The sequence below is a fragment of the Typopeltis vanoorti genome, chromosome 12, assembly GCF_054136105.1.
Source record: "Typopeltis vanoorti isolate ZY-2024b chromosome 12, IOZ_Tvanoo_1.0, whole genome shotgun sequence".
Classification (NCBI taxonomy): domain Eukaryota; kingdom Metazoa; phylum Arthropoda; class Arachnida; order Uropygi; family Thelyphonidae; genus Typopeltis; species Typopeltis vanoorti.
Genome location: NC_143560.1, coordinates 110,811,065 through 110,826,554, shown reverse-complemented (window position 1 = coordinate 110,826,554; position 15,490 = coordinate 110,811,065). Strand labels below are relative to the sequence as shown.

The window sequence follows — 15,490 nt, the reverse complement described above, 5'->3', positions numbered from 1 at the left end:
CTATACTATAATACAATTTCAAGTAGATTTTAAAAACAAAATGGAAAAGAAAAGCTTTAGTTTTTAATAAATGCTTAAAAATCTCAAAAGCAATTACTGTACTATTATAATCTAGTCAAAATTAATGTATATTATTAATTCTAATATAAAATTCTGGCATGAAAGGAGAAAGACAAAAAATATTCCAGTTCACAGTTTAACTTAGAAAATGTAAATCTATACATTAGTGCTAGAGTGCCAGAATGCAGAGATAATGAATATATTTAAGGTACAGAATGATGAACTGTCAATGTGTGATAGTCGGACCACTCATGATGAGTCTTTTGACACTCCATAGAAGTCTAATAATAATTATGATTATTATTAAGAAAGATCTCCAGGGAGTCAGGGAGACCACAGATCACTGCACCAGCTGTTATGACTTTTCTCGAATTCATTCACACTACCTGCACTCACAATCTCCAAAGACAACCCATTTCAATCACATACCACTCGATGAGAGAAAAATCAAGCTCTCATCCCTTTCATTGCATTCATTCCCAACTTCCATGGATGCCTCTTGTCTTCTCACTATGCTCCATAACATTTGCATGACCTTTCTCAAAGTTTGTAAGTCTCAATTACATCACCTTTTCTTTTTGCTGTTTGCTATTGTTTGCAGTCTCAAATTCTCAATTTATCTTCATAATCTGTACTGCACAATCACAATATCCTCTTTAGCACTCTCCCTTGAACTCTTTCTACTGTATCAGCATAACCAATGAAACCAGAGCTGCAAACAGTAGTCTAAGTGAGGTTTTATCATGGACTTATAAAGAGGCAACATGACTTCCTTATATGTTCAGGTTAGTTTCAGCATTGCAATTATCCTCTGAGTTGTATTTGCAATCTTAGCTATGTGGCCCCTGAACTTCAAATCTACTAAAATTCCAAAATTCTTAACCTGATCAGTTTTTCTTCTAGCAGTATCCCATTAATATAACATGATACAAAATATAGCATCACACCCAAGCACATAACTTTACAATTATTAACACTGAATTGATTTTCACATACCCACAATTTCAGCCTATTCAAATAATTCTGAAAGCACAGTGTATCAGCTGCACTTCAGATTACCTGGCATATCTTTGCATCATCAGCAGATAGCTGTAAGTTACCTGTCAAATCCTTCCTGATGTCAATGTAAAGACTGAATAACAATGCACCAAGGATTGTTTGATTATCTTACTGAATATCTGTCCAACAACCAACATCTTATGCAAACTAGTATATTATCATCTAAACCCATATTCTCCAATTGTGCAGCAGTTTTCCATGCTGAACCCTGTCAAAAGCCTTAGCAATGTCTGAAAGTATTGTGGCATTTCCCTTGTCTGCAATGGTAACATTATTATAAAATGTGAACAAGTTACTCAAACATGACACCTCCCCTTGGTAAACCCATGCTGTTCAATGCAAAGTATAGAATCAATAGCAATCCTTTTCTGTATATGAGCTTTTACTAACTTCTCCAAAAGTTTCACCACCACTACTCCAAAGATACTGATAGGTCAATAGCTGAACACATCAGCCTTCGCACCACATTTGTGAAATGGGATTATCATACAGAAATGGATTGACAGCGAATCAATATTTTGTTTCTGATCCTGTGCAACATGCCTGTTCTGGGTGCAAATTATATAGCCTGGATAAAAGAACAACCAGTTCAGCTGAATGCTCTTTTAGCATCTACACTGATAACCCATTGGTTCCTATTGTGGTTTTCTTATTTATTTTGTGCAACGGGTTTAGTACCTCCTCCTCTCCTGAGTTTCTTGTTCTAGTGATGATGTAGAAGTGAGCTCAATGTTACATATACCAAGTTGGTATGTTTTTAGCAAACTGAGCACTCATTAGTTGAACAATCTCTTCCTTTGTCACATACATATCTACATTCAGTAGAGTCATTCTTTCATACATTCTTTCTTTTGCTTGAAGAATAAATATAAAAATTCTTTTGGAAGTTGTCTTGAGCTTGAAGAGCCAGTTTCTTTTCATACTCAGACTTAGCTTTCAGTACAATGCTCATAACTCTTCTGACCTACTCTTTATGATTTTCATAACTGACACATCATACTTGTGCACACTGTGTTCCTTCTACATCTTTTTCTTATGAATCTCTCTTAATAAGATTACACATCATTTCATTCCTACCCTATTTATGCTTCGAACTCTAGGGACATATTCAGATATTGCACCATTAAGGTATTTAAGTGCTTACGGTGTACCAATGACATCCTTCTCATCTAGCAAATGAGTATGCTCCTCAGTTGGTCAAAACTCCCTGCTTGTAGTTCAGCATAATGTTTATTTAGTAATCCATTTTATCCTCACTAGCAACTGATCCACTAGGTTTGTAACAACACATCACTACGTATTTAACCTTGTTAGACGACTACCTCGCACCAGATCACTTTGAAATAACGGCCACAGGAAAATTTTTTTTTACTAACATTGCACTTGTAGCTTTCTACCCAAACTGGACTTAAATCATCCAATATCATTAGTAGCATATCCCCTCTCCTGCCTACCTTCATAAAAATACTGTACTCTTTTACACTTGATACCAGTTCAATATCTTGTTTAACTCCTGAGGATACAAATAAGGAATCTTGATGACGATAATGATTGAATAGTGATATGCAACTGATTACAGATTATGAAATGTTGGGAAAAATCCTGAGCAGATTTGTGTTTTCAGAGAACTTGAATACACTGGTGGGTAAATGAGGGTGGTTGTCAGTTCAATATTGCAAAGTATCAGGAAACAAAGATGGGATGCAAAGCACAACTGATGGGGATATCTTAAAAGAGGTGATGGGGATAAGAGATCTGGCAGATATGGACCAAAAATTCAGGGCACTCTTTTCAAAACATGAGGACAGTACAACAGATTATGGCAATGATGTGATAGACATTGACATTCAGACATAAGGAAATTATAGTTCAATTGTATTAGGTCTTGACAGTCTGGATATGAATTACTTATATACACAGATTACGTCACCTAGCTTTCAAATTGGTCTGTGGAATATTGAGTATGAAGAATGAGGAAATGCAATCTGCAGAGTCTAGTAGATGAAGAGAAGGAATGAACAGACATATAAATTGGTAAGGAGTTATTACAAATTAATATGGATGAGGTTTTTCATAGAATGAATGAGGAAGAAGAGGCATATCTGGAAGCTGTATAAGGAAAATGAGTGTGGGCAGGAGGTTTTTGTATGGAGAGTGATGGATGATTGGAAACACTGCTTGAAAGAGTGGCGAGTGCAGAGACAGTTAATGCATTTAAAGCATAGTATAATGAGTTACATATGTGATAGTGGGACCTCACACGAATCCTTTGACTCCACAGAGATATGATGATAATAGTAATAACAAACAATTTCTGATCAAGTGAAACTAAATTATTAACTCTTGTCAAAGTGCAAGATTTGTCATTGCAATCAGGGAAAAGCAGTAAAAAATAACACACAGCCATATAAGTAAATGATTTTAGATATAATTCCAAAATATGCAGTTCATTCCTTTTAAGGAATGTCATAAACTAGCTTTATCATTTATATTACTTTATAAGAAGCTTATGAAAGTGAAAACTTTGTTTTCTTACCTTAGTAACAGAAATCTGATTTTGAAGTTCATGTTTGTCTTCATGAATAAGCCCTACATTACTCAACTGTAGCTCTATACCTTCTATCCAAGTGAGGAGCTCTGATAAATTGTCTCCACAAAGTCTGTACCGTTCTTCCACTGCTATCTAATTAAGGGAGGAAAAGTAAGAAAAATCACATAACTGAATACATATAGGCCTAAAAACTCATGCAACACTGCTATTCACATTCAGTAAACATGAGTGATCTCAAGCAATGTGGCATGCACTGAGATTTTATTGCTGAAATAAAGATTTTGTGCTATTCAAAATGTAGTATTTAGCACATTGACTTATTTTAAAAAATCTGCATTTTTTTTTTAATTTTTGGATTCAAAACATTGTTAAATTTCATTTTTAAATTATGAATTGGTTTATATAATTTCATACTCATGCATGAAAGTAACTGATAAATAATATTTTTGTGAAGTTCTTATGAATGCTAATGCAGATTTTGTGGAAAATTTAATTCATTCATTGCCATAAATTAACGAGTGTTAAAGTTTTTCGTATAGTTATTTTTATAATAAATTCAATGAAATGAAATAATATGCAATTTAAAAAAATATTAATTTTAACATTTCACATTACTTTACCTCATTCCAAGAAATTCAGGTGAAACATTAAAAACAAATAATAATTATTATTATTAATGAGAAGGGAGAATTTATGATTTGTGAAATTAAAATTAAAGAATTCTGATTTTTAATAATCATTTTAAAATTTTATACTATAAAAAGAATGTCACCAACAATATTAAAATCATTTATCCTTCTGCAAAGGTTTATAACCTAATTCTATTTTAGAATATAAAAAGATGACAACAAATGAATTAAACATGGATATAAAAATGCCATTTTTAAACACAATGCATATGCTAATAAAACATGAAGTGTTACTTGTCTAACTATATCTGTTAATCTTCAATTTCAGTACAAGTAATACCATACCCATCTATTTCTAATTTAGCCATTACAATTGTTATCTATAACCATTAATCCCAGTTTAGTAAAAAAAGCAAGTGAAGCAGTGAGATAGGTGGAGGAAATCATGCAGCCAATTAGTTGGGAATAAATCTGGTAAGGTACTGCACTGTTTATACAGCATTAAGAGTAAATAACTGCAATACATCAGCACAACTGTAGCATTTGCAACACAAAATTGAAATCTTTTTACATACCGTTCTTCATTTGAGATGCAGAGGATTTCAAAAATTCAATCTCACGACTGACAAGAGAATAAGATGACGTAATGCTAGAAAATGCGCGACAGTCATAGAAGTTTGTGGAATTAATCTCAAATTGAACACAAAACATTTTTATTTTTTTTTATTTCAGGTCAACCATAACAAATAAAAGTTATAATGTAAAATTATACAAGCACATAATGGTAGGAACTGCAAAGCAATATCAAACATGCTGAGTCTCCTACCATACATCCATGCTATCCTTACCCTTGCTTCAGCAGCAATCAGAAGTCCTTCCTCAAAAGCTTGTAGGAGATGAGTAACTTTCCCATTGCAGTCTGTTAAAAACCCAGTATCAGGATCAAGCAAATTATTGTCAATTGCTTGCTTGATAGACAGAATACAGCCAGTTTTGGGGTCACGAACCAGAGTAGTAGATGGATCTATTAAATCAGTAGCAAGAGCCTCCTGAAAGGTCAATTGAAGGCCTGTATAAGGATTAGTAAACTTGCCATGTGCTTCATAAAGACCATGACAAAGTACATCCAGAAGTGAAAAGGGCTGGTCAGGTACCATAATTTGGTTCGATTTCAATGCTTCGCCAAATGTTAATATTTGGTTTGTGCGACAATTCAAAACTGTGTTTTTAAGGGGATTGATAATACCAGTTTCAAATCCACATGAAAGATACCACACCTGTCTGTTTTCAGAATCTTTAATAATGGCTGATTCTCCATCAATAAAACCTAAACTAATAGCATCCTTTAACAGGAACTTTTCTCTCGAATCTAGATCTACAAAAATACCCGTTTCAGTGTTTAAACAGCCTTCTTTAATTGCTTCGCTAAGTGTTTTTGGTTGTTTCATATAGATAACTTTCTTGTTATATAAAACAGTGAATGCCTGAGATTTATAAGATAGTGGATAAAAAACAACTTTTCCTTTTAGATCAATAATGCCTTCTTTAATGGCAGACCTTAGACTTTTAAAATTGCCTAATATTTTTATCCATGCAAACTCTGAATCAATCAACTTATTCTGAAGAGCTTCTTTTAACATCAACTCAACTTTTGTCTTTAAATCCAGCATAATTTTATTAAAATCAATGAACTCCAGAACTGACTGTTGCGAAGTGAATGGGGGTTTTGTTGAAATTATCAGTTCCTTCTTAAATGCTGCATCCATAAGAATAGCATCTCCCATTTCAGGATTTTTTAGAGTACAAGAATTTTCATCAAGGATATTTTCTTGAATTGCAATCCTGAGAGACTTATAACAATTTGAATATTTAATCAAAGCTGTCACATCACCAATAAGACCATTTTCAATTGCATTTAATATTGTTAACAAATCGCCAGTAATGGGATCTGTCAGTTTTCCAATCACTGGATCAAAAAGCTTCATTATTAATGCTTCTTCTAAAGTGAAAGGTCGTCTAGCACTCAAGATAAAAAACCGATTAGCAGCATCAAGAAGTGTGAGCTGCTGTTGAGTATCTGGCCTAATATACTTTCCATGTTTATTATCTATAAGGTTATTACTTATTGCTTCAAGAAGTTGAAAGTGTTGCCCAGTAAAGCAATTCTTCACAATGGAAATTTGAGGATTGATGACTCCTTCCAGAATGGCATCCTCAAGAGTTAAATGCTTGCCACTGATAGGATGAACAATTTTACCAGTTCTGGGTTTATATAAGCCAATAAAAATAGCTTCATAAAGTCCAAATGGTTTCTCAATATCTATAATGTACCTTTGTTTAAGAGCATTATCCAGAGAAATTACCAACAATGTTTCAGGAGCATGGAAATTTCCTTTTTGTGAATCAATTATACCTTCCCTAACAGTTTCAATGAGTGAAAGAATTCTTTCACTTGAAGGATTCCAGTAACAGGGTAGATATGGGTTAATAACAAATTCACGTATAGCTTTATGAAGAGTTATTTTTTTACCTGTATTTGGATTGAAAATCTTTCCAGATTGTGCATCATACAGACCTTGATATATTACTTTTTGCAGGGAAGGAACTAAATTACTTTCCATAATAAGCCCGCTTTCAAATCCCATTGCAAGAGATATATCAGATCCATCATGACAAATTATTTTTCCACACTCACCATCCACAAGGCCAACAGATATAGCATCATTAAGAGAATTCAAAGACCCTGTTTTTTCATTTTTAACATAAACTGAAAAAGGATCTAAAACCTGCCTCTCTATGGATTCTTTTAATGTAAGCCAACTACCCACTGTCACATCAAAGAATTTTCCATAACATTTGTCATAAATACCCATGCATAATGCTTCTTTTACGTGTAATGGCCTTCCAATTTCAAGCAGCAGACCCTGTTCAAAGGCTTTCTTAAAATCTATCGTCTTTTCAGTTCGCACCAGCATTCTTCCATGTTTAACATCAATTATTCCCTGTTCCACAGCTTGCCAAAAGGATGAAACTGATCCATCAGTTTCATTTTTAACTAAAGTGGAAGATATGTCTATAAAATTTTCTTCAATAGCTCTCTCCATGGACAATTTTTCTGAAGAAACAGTAGTAATAATGTAACCTGTTACAGGATTGTAGAATCCTTTATAAACAGCATCTTCTAATGAAAACTGCTTTTGTGATGGAATTATTAACCCACACTCATATGCATCATTAAAATGCATTTGAAAACCAGCAAAGCTAAGAATTCCTTTTTTTGAATCAATTATTCCAGTCTTGATTGCGTCTGAAAGCTTAATAATATCAAAATGTCTAGGATCCTTCACAGAAAATACATCACAATCTATCCAGCCCTGATTGATAGCCTCATCCAATGTTATATTTTCACCTGTATTAGGATCACCTAATAATCCACTTTCTGGCTCATACATAGAATGTTCCAATGCTTCTTGAAGGGACAATGGATAATCTGTCCGAAGAAAGTAACCTTTTTGCAAAGCCACATCTAATGTCATTAATTTCGGGAATGTTAGCATTCCATGTTCTGCATTAATCAAACCTGATATCAGTGCTTCCTTCAAAGAAACAAGATTACTCTGCTTCTGATTCTTTACCTTAACTAAATCCCCATTTATCAAGCCAGTTTTCAATGCATCACTCAAATTAACAATCTCACCAATAACAGGATCAATAAACTTTCCTGTAACAGGAGAATAAAATCCATTATTAATAGCATCTGTAAGAGATAATGGAATTCGAGTAGTTAAAATAAATCCTTTTTGCAATGCAACATCAAAAGTTAAAAGTGAGTTCCTAGCAGTATCCTTCATTTTACCTGACTTTGCAATGACTATACGTTTTTCCAATGCTTCATTTAGAGATACCGTGCCGAGTGTTTTTGTGTCCATTATCTTTGTAATAAAGGAATCCACTAATCCTCTCTTTACAGCTTGTTCAATATCCATCTGCTGTTTTGTTACTGGATCAATAATAATACCAGAATTTGGCATATAAAGTCCTTTTGTTATTAGAGCTTCAAGTGATACCGGCTTTCTTTTAATAAGAATTAAACTTCTTTTAAATGCCATTTCAACAGTAATTTCCTGATTTGTTATAGGGTTAATAAACAGGTTTTTTCCCAAATCAAGCAAACCACAAGTTGATGCATATTTTATGGAAATAAGTTCATCCATCTTACAATTATATATTACAACAGATTCTGGATCTATTAATTCTGCATTAAGGGCTTCTGACAAAAGAATTTTTCTGGAGGACAGTGTTAATGTCACTGCTTCTCCATCAAACATACTTTGTTCAATGGCTTCCTGAAGAGTTAATGATTTTAAATGTTTCATTTTGGAAAAGTCATCTGTTTTATAACAAATCCAACCTAATTTGGTTGCATCAAAGAATGAAATATTCTGGCCCGTTTTACAGATGGACATGCATCCAGTGTTTTTGTCAATCAGACATCTGTCACATGCTTCCAATAAAGAAAAAAACTTTCCGTACTCTGGATCCCAGACTAATAAGAGATCTTTATTGACAACAGCACCGATAATATTCACAAAAGTTGCAGGTTCCCCACTTTCAGGATCCACAAATGTTTTTAAGTTTTCATTATAGATTTTTTTCTCAACTGCATTTCTTAATGTCAATCGATACATTTTTGAATCATAAGAAGCCTGGAGTTCTGCTAAATCAGACACAATCAATTCAGTAGCACTACATATTTTTACTATGGTCTCGTAAGTAATTAAACTGTTCTTAAAAGCATTTTCCAAAGTATACCTTATATTTTTATCTGGTATAAGTAGATAACAAGTGTGTATATTAAATTTACCACTATCAATTACTTCTTTTAAAGGATAACAATAGCCAATAATAGGATCAATTATTTTTCTGGTCATAAGGTTTTCACCCTCAACAATATGAAAATCACATATACTGGCATCCTGGTATTTATGTAAAATATCCTTTGTCTTAACTACTGCTAAAGGCTGATCAGATATTCCATGCAATACATCAAACACTTCCATATTATTACAAGTCATCTCATTTTGTTCAATTAAGGCTTCTGAATTAGAATTCACTCTTATCTGGCTTTCTTTTACATCATGGGAAAGAGGTTGATTATGTTCTGAGAATGCATTTTCAATTTGTAACAATCCTGAATTCACAGCATCCATAAGATGTACTTTTTCTCCTGATGCTAGAAGCAATAATGTGCAGTCTGAAGGATCAATAAGATTTTTGTTTAGAGCTGTAAAAAGATTTATACTATTTTCTACAGGAGAAATGGGATAGGTCATTATCAGCCCTTGTGTCAGAGCAACATGAAGAGGAATACATGTGCCACTCAATGGATATATAAATTCTTTATTTACCACATCTACCAATCCATGAAGAAGTGCAACTGGAAATGTTAGACCAAGCAGTGGTATTGCACAATTTAAAACAGGTGGTTGTTGGAATATGCACTGCTTAACAGCATCAAGGGCATTAACTTTCCCCTTATAAGTCTGAACTTCAGCAGTCCTGAAATCTACAATATCCCTAGCCATAGCATCTTCAAGTGTTATCAAGTTTCCAGTTATAGGTTCAAGAACTTCTGATAATGGATTTATAATATCACAGCTTATTGCTTCTTGTAATGTCAAAGTAGTGCCCGTTTCTGGATGAATAATTCTCTGTAATGAAGAATGAAAGAGACCCTTTGATACTGCTTCTGGAATAGTTAATGACAAACCAAATGGAATTTCAAGTTGTCCACTTTCTGAATCAATTAAACCTAAATTCAATGCTTCATAAATTGTAAGATTTTTAAATCGCCTTGGGTCAATTATAGCACCAGCATCTCCATCAATTATCTTAAGCTTTAATGCTTCATTCAAAGAAACAGATCTGCCATCCTGATCTCTGAAAGATTCAAAGTTATTTAACACAGAGGCTGTTGCTTGATCAATGAGACCTTGATTGACAGCATCTGTAGGATTTACTTTTTTTCTTCGCACTTTTCGAGGTGCAATTCTTGCTTTAGCAGATGGATCATAAGTCTTTGCTTTACCAATTTGTACCTCAAATTTTGGTTCTGGAAATGCTCCTTTTGCTGTCCAAATATTACTTGATTCTTCATTATCATTTATGGAATCTTTTACTTCAATAATATTTGTACCTGTGTTTTCATTTTCTTTTAAAATGTCTTCTTCAAGATTAAGTTTCTCTACAGATAATCCAAGCTGAAAAGCATCTTCTGCATTAATCAGTTGATTACTGGTTGTACTTGCATTTATCAACTCAGGTGAATATTTATGGCTTTCAGAAAGTCTATCTAAATTAGTAATAATACCTTCTGAGTGTTTGTTTTTGCAGATGGAAGCCAGAGAACATGAAGTGCATGCTACTGTTATCAACTTATGTTTAAATGCCTCTTTCATTGGCATTATTCTTCCCATTTTCCTGTCTATATAATTTCCGGTGTGTCTGTCTACTATCTTTTGTTCAACAGCAATATCTAATGGGATATTTTCTTCTGATATTGTATCTTTCACTATAAACAGCTTGCCATCAATTTCACCCATTTCTAAAGCCTTGATCAAATTGCTTTTGTTACCTGTATCTAAATCTATGAGAATGGCTGAAGTAGTCTCAAAGTAAACATTTGGTGCTACTTCGATATATTCAGAATTAATAGGATTGGTGCCTTCATCTTTAGTATCTACTTTAGTAATGCTTCTAATTTTATTAAATGCAATACTCAATCTTTCTTTATTATTGTAAGAGTCAGTATACGAATTGTCTTCCAATGGATTGTGTGCAACAATATCTGAATTAATAACAACTAACCCTTTCTTTATAGCCTTTTTCATAGTAATTCGTAGAGTTCCTAAATTATAATAACCTCTGTTATCCAAGATTCCTTGTTCCAAAGCTTGTAGGAGAGAAATGCCAGTGTTTTTATTTGGTGGCATAACTAGTGCTGATTCTGAAATTAAAATACCTTTTTTGACAGCATTTCCAAACGACACTGTTTTATTACAACTGGGAACTCTAACTGTTCCACTCAGTGGATTAAATACTTTCTGTTCTATTGCTGCATTTAATAGCCAACTTTGGTGACCTTCAGTCTCTGTTTCATACTTGGAGAGAGAATTCTTACGAATGTCCAAATTACTGTCATGTTCAATTTCCATTGGCTCTTTTCCAAAATCCAAAACATTCTGTTCAGAGATGCAACTAAAAGAACTTCTTAAGTGATGAGGATATGAACTGGATATTAAGTACTGGCTACATTTATGGTTAGGTAAAACCACATCAGATGATACAGAATCATTTACTGATTTAAAAGTTGTATCACCATCTAATGCATGCTTTATGCTAAATTTGTCTTTTGACACCTTTGTTGCATCAAGAGCTTTTTCCTCAGAATATTGGTCAAGAATTTGCTTACAGAATGGACTACTTTCTCTTCCCAAACTATGTGTTTTTGCATCATTCTGAAAAGAATAACATGTACTGCTCCTTAAAGTAAAAGGCATGTCTATATCAGCAGAAAAAGTTTCTGGAAGACAGTTTTTACCTGCAAGTGTTCTGTTGGCTGCCTCTTCATACAATGCTGCATCTTCATTTTTCAGTTCTCTCACTATGCTATTCTTATTGTTCACTCCTTTATTTAATTCATCCAAGCATATTACATTAACTTCAGAAGCAATTCCATGTGTACTTACTGTTACATATTTTGTTACAGTTTTTGTTACTGTTGATATTGTAACAGAAATATTAAGTAATGCTCTGAGAAGTATAGCTCCTTCATGTGTTATGAAACATCTCTTAATAGCATCCTTCAGAGGAAGTGGCTTTTTTGATCTGGGTTCCCTTATTTGGCCAGTGACTGGATCAAGGTACCCTTTCTGTACTGCTTCCACAACAGTCAACTCATTGTTCATTTGATCACGTATACCAACCTTTCTATTAAGCATATTATAAAGTTGAGGCTGTATAAGTTTTAACGATGCACCATCTTTAAATGGTATACAGTCAGAATTAGAATTTTTTATAGATCCATTACTTAAATCAATTATCTTCTGAATTACTGCTGTGTTAAAACTAATATATTCTCCACATACAGGATCTCGTATTCCTTCAATATCAAATATCTTTTTTTGATGGACAGATGTAACAAGCCCCCGATGAACAGCATCTGATAAACTCAATATGGCTCCTGTAGATAGATCAATAAATTTTCCTTCAGATGTTAAAATCCCATCCCTAAAGGCTTCTAGTAGAGTGAGACATACTTGATTAAGTGGATGAATTATGCATTTCACACTTATATCAAGAATTCCTTTTGCAATAGCTTCAATAATAAACATTTTTCTTTTAGAAATAGGATTAAAAAGTTTGCCAGAAAAATCTAGTAAACCTAATTCATATGCATCTTTTAATGTAAGAGGAGAAAAAATCAAATTTTGTTCTAAGGCTTCAGTGAGATTCAACTTTTCATCAGTTTTCAAATTAACATAATAACCATTTTCTCTGTGCAATATACCTCTATAAAGTGCACCCTGTATAGTCAGAAGTTCATCATTATTGTTAACTACCTCTCTAATATTACTGCATAAAATTCCTTGAGAAATTGCTTCATCAAGAGTAAATCTTTCACCAGAATGCTGGTCAATTATTTGTCCAGAATGATCATCAATCAATTTCAGCCGGATAGCTTCTGCTAGAGAAATACCGCCATCTTTTTCTATTGGGAGTTCAACATCAATAATACTTCTTTTGAGTGCTTCACTTAAGTTCATATTTTCATTAGTTCTGGCTTCATAAAATAACCCTGTTTCTGGATTAAGGAGACCCTTTTCAACAGCTTCATTTATTTTCAGTTTGGATGTTTGAATGACTTTCAGGTGCTCTAAAATAGTAAGCTTGTCTTCTCTGATTATACCTAAATGTATAGCTTCATCGACTGACACAGAAACACCTGCTTTAGGGTCAATGAAATGGCCTTTTTGTGGGTCAAACAGATGTTTCTGAATAGCTTCTAATAAAGTAAGTTCAATTCCTGTTTTGGGGTCAATTATACCACATGATTCAGTTAAACAGTTAAACAAATCTGCAGATACAAAACCTTCAGTGGCAGCTTCTTGTAAATTGAATCTTTTTCCAGTAAGTAAATCAACATATCTGCCTGTTTTAAGGTTGAAAATTTCACGCTCAATTGCCTCAATAAGACTAAGTTTTGCTCCAGTTTTTGTATTTAAAAATCCTCTTATTTTTGTGACATATTCTGAATCTGAAAATTCATCTTTTCTAAAATGCTTTGTACTTTTAATTTCCGTAACTTTTAATGATGATCCAGTTAAGCCTTCTACCGAAGTAGAAGGACTACTTCCTTCAGATGGCATGGTGTTCTGAAACTCACAGAAATTTTCAGATACAGAAGGTGTTTTGTTTTTAATAATAACAGTTGATGATGATCGCTGAGTATCCTCATTATAATCAGGCGTTTCTTGTCCCACTATATATTTCACTGTTCGCGTAATAGATTCTGTATGAAAAGTTGTTTGTCCATCTGAAAAGCAGCTATAAACCCCATCTGGCTGTGTATGAAAATTGCTAGGTATTCTATCTACAATGAGTTCAGTACGGAAAGTCTTCAAAATGATGGGTGCAGCTTGAATGGTGGTGACGGAGAACTAAGAAAAAAAGGAAAGATAGGGAGGAAAAGCAGTCAGACAGTAACAAAAAATGGAAAAACAATTACATGCAGAAGAAGATAGAGTTCTGAACTGGACAACAGAATACAGGTCTTAAAATATTACTGCATGTTTGTATACAGAAAAAAATTTTCATGCAAATACAATATACCAATGATAATTAAAAAAATATAAGCTATAATACAGAAATGTGTATCGATTATACAGTTTGAAATATTTTAAAATTATTCAAGCAGCATATAACAAAACCTACAGACATTTTTTAAAAATAATATTTCTTATATTTTAAATTTATAGTGCATATATATTTGAAACAGGATTTACAGATCTTAAAATATTGAGATCAAGTAAAATAGCAAATAGCTTCCACAAAACAGCTTATCAATATTAATCTTGAATAAATTCAAAATGAAAATAAAATTATCAATTTTGATTTACTTTTAAAAAAGTGGTCAATATGATGTGGTATCAAACCTATGGGAACCAAAGGAATAGTTTGGTATAGCTTAAGATATGATGTAGCTAATTCATTTTATGTGAATCCTACACATAACAGGTTGTAGAATTGGTTAATACTATAAGTGGGTTAAGGATTAGGCAATCCAGAAGCCTTGTTCTAGATATGAAACATGGAACTTTTTCAAGCTAATTCAAGCCTCCAATAGGTAGTGTGGAAGATTCATATCAGGCAACGAAATTCATCTACCACCTAAAAACATTTCACAGGCATCTACTGTTCATAGTGAGATTCAAACCCAGAACTTACTTGTTTGATTATAGGTAAACTATTCATTCAACCAATCTGGCCAGTTGCAAGATTTCAAAGACCATAAACAGTATGAAACTTTTGCCATTACTATTTTGGTATCCTGTTACAGCAAATGAGAGTGTTAGAATGGTAGAATTAAAAACTAAAGTACAATATGTCTTGGATAAAGACCATTTCATCAGGTGAATGAAAGCCAGGTTACTATAAAAATCCCAATTTAAACTATAGGAACAGTTCCTGGAAGTGGTTCATGTCCTAGAACATGAACATTATATTCTTGTTTAATCCTTTATCCAAGTGTAAACAAAGTTTGAACGTGAAGTTTCTTTATGACTAAGCTACTTCCGTGCGGTTAGCTTAGTGGCTGTGCGCTTTGCAACCATATGACTGGAGTGTCCCAGGTTTGATTCCCGTCGAAGATGTGAGGAATTTGAGGATCTTCCTCAGCCGTAGCCAAGTTAGCCGGTCTTGGACACGGGCAGTAGGGTTTTTCCCACCAGTTTATCTGGCAACATGAACTTTTTCATCCCGCAAGCATGCAAACAAGCCCCGTGAACACACACAGATCTGCAGCCATAAACACTTAACCCCCCATGAGGGGGCTCAACTCGCCCCAATAGGGACGGGGGAGAAAAAGGGAGGAAGCTCCATATGAATAAATAAATAAACTAAGCTACTTGTA

General features: G+C 33.5%; 1 protein-coding gene across 1 annotated transcript in view; it reads right to left on the bottom strand.

Moving 5' to 3' along the window:
* shot (dystonin-like protein short stop) overlaps positions 1–15,490 on the bottom strand; it is a 1,304,552-nt gene that overhangs the window by 776,697 nt on the left and 512,365 nt on the right. Inside the window, exons 32-33 of the mRNA XM_090402172.1 lie at positions 5,148–14,018; positions 3,656–3,802 (exon numbers count right to left, since the gene is read on the bottom strand). Coding sequence (XP_090258298.1) covers positions 3,656–3,802; positions 5,148–14,018 — 9,018 coding nt within the window. The remainder of the gene's footprint in view (positions 1–3,655; positions 3,803–5,147; positions 14,019–15,490) is intronic.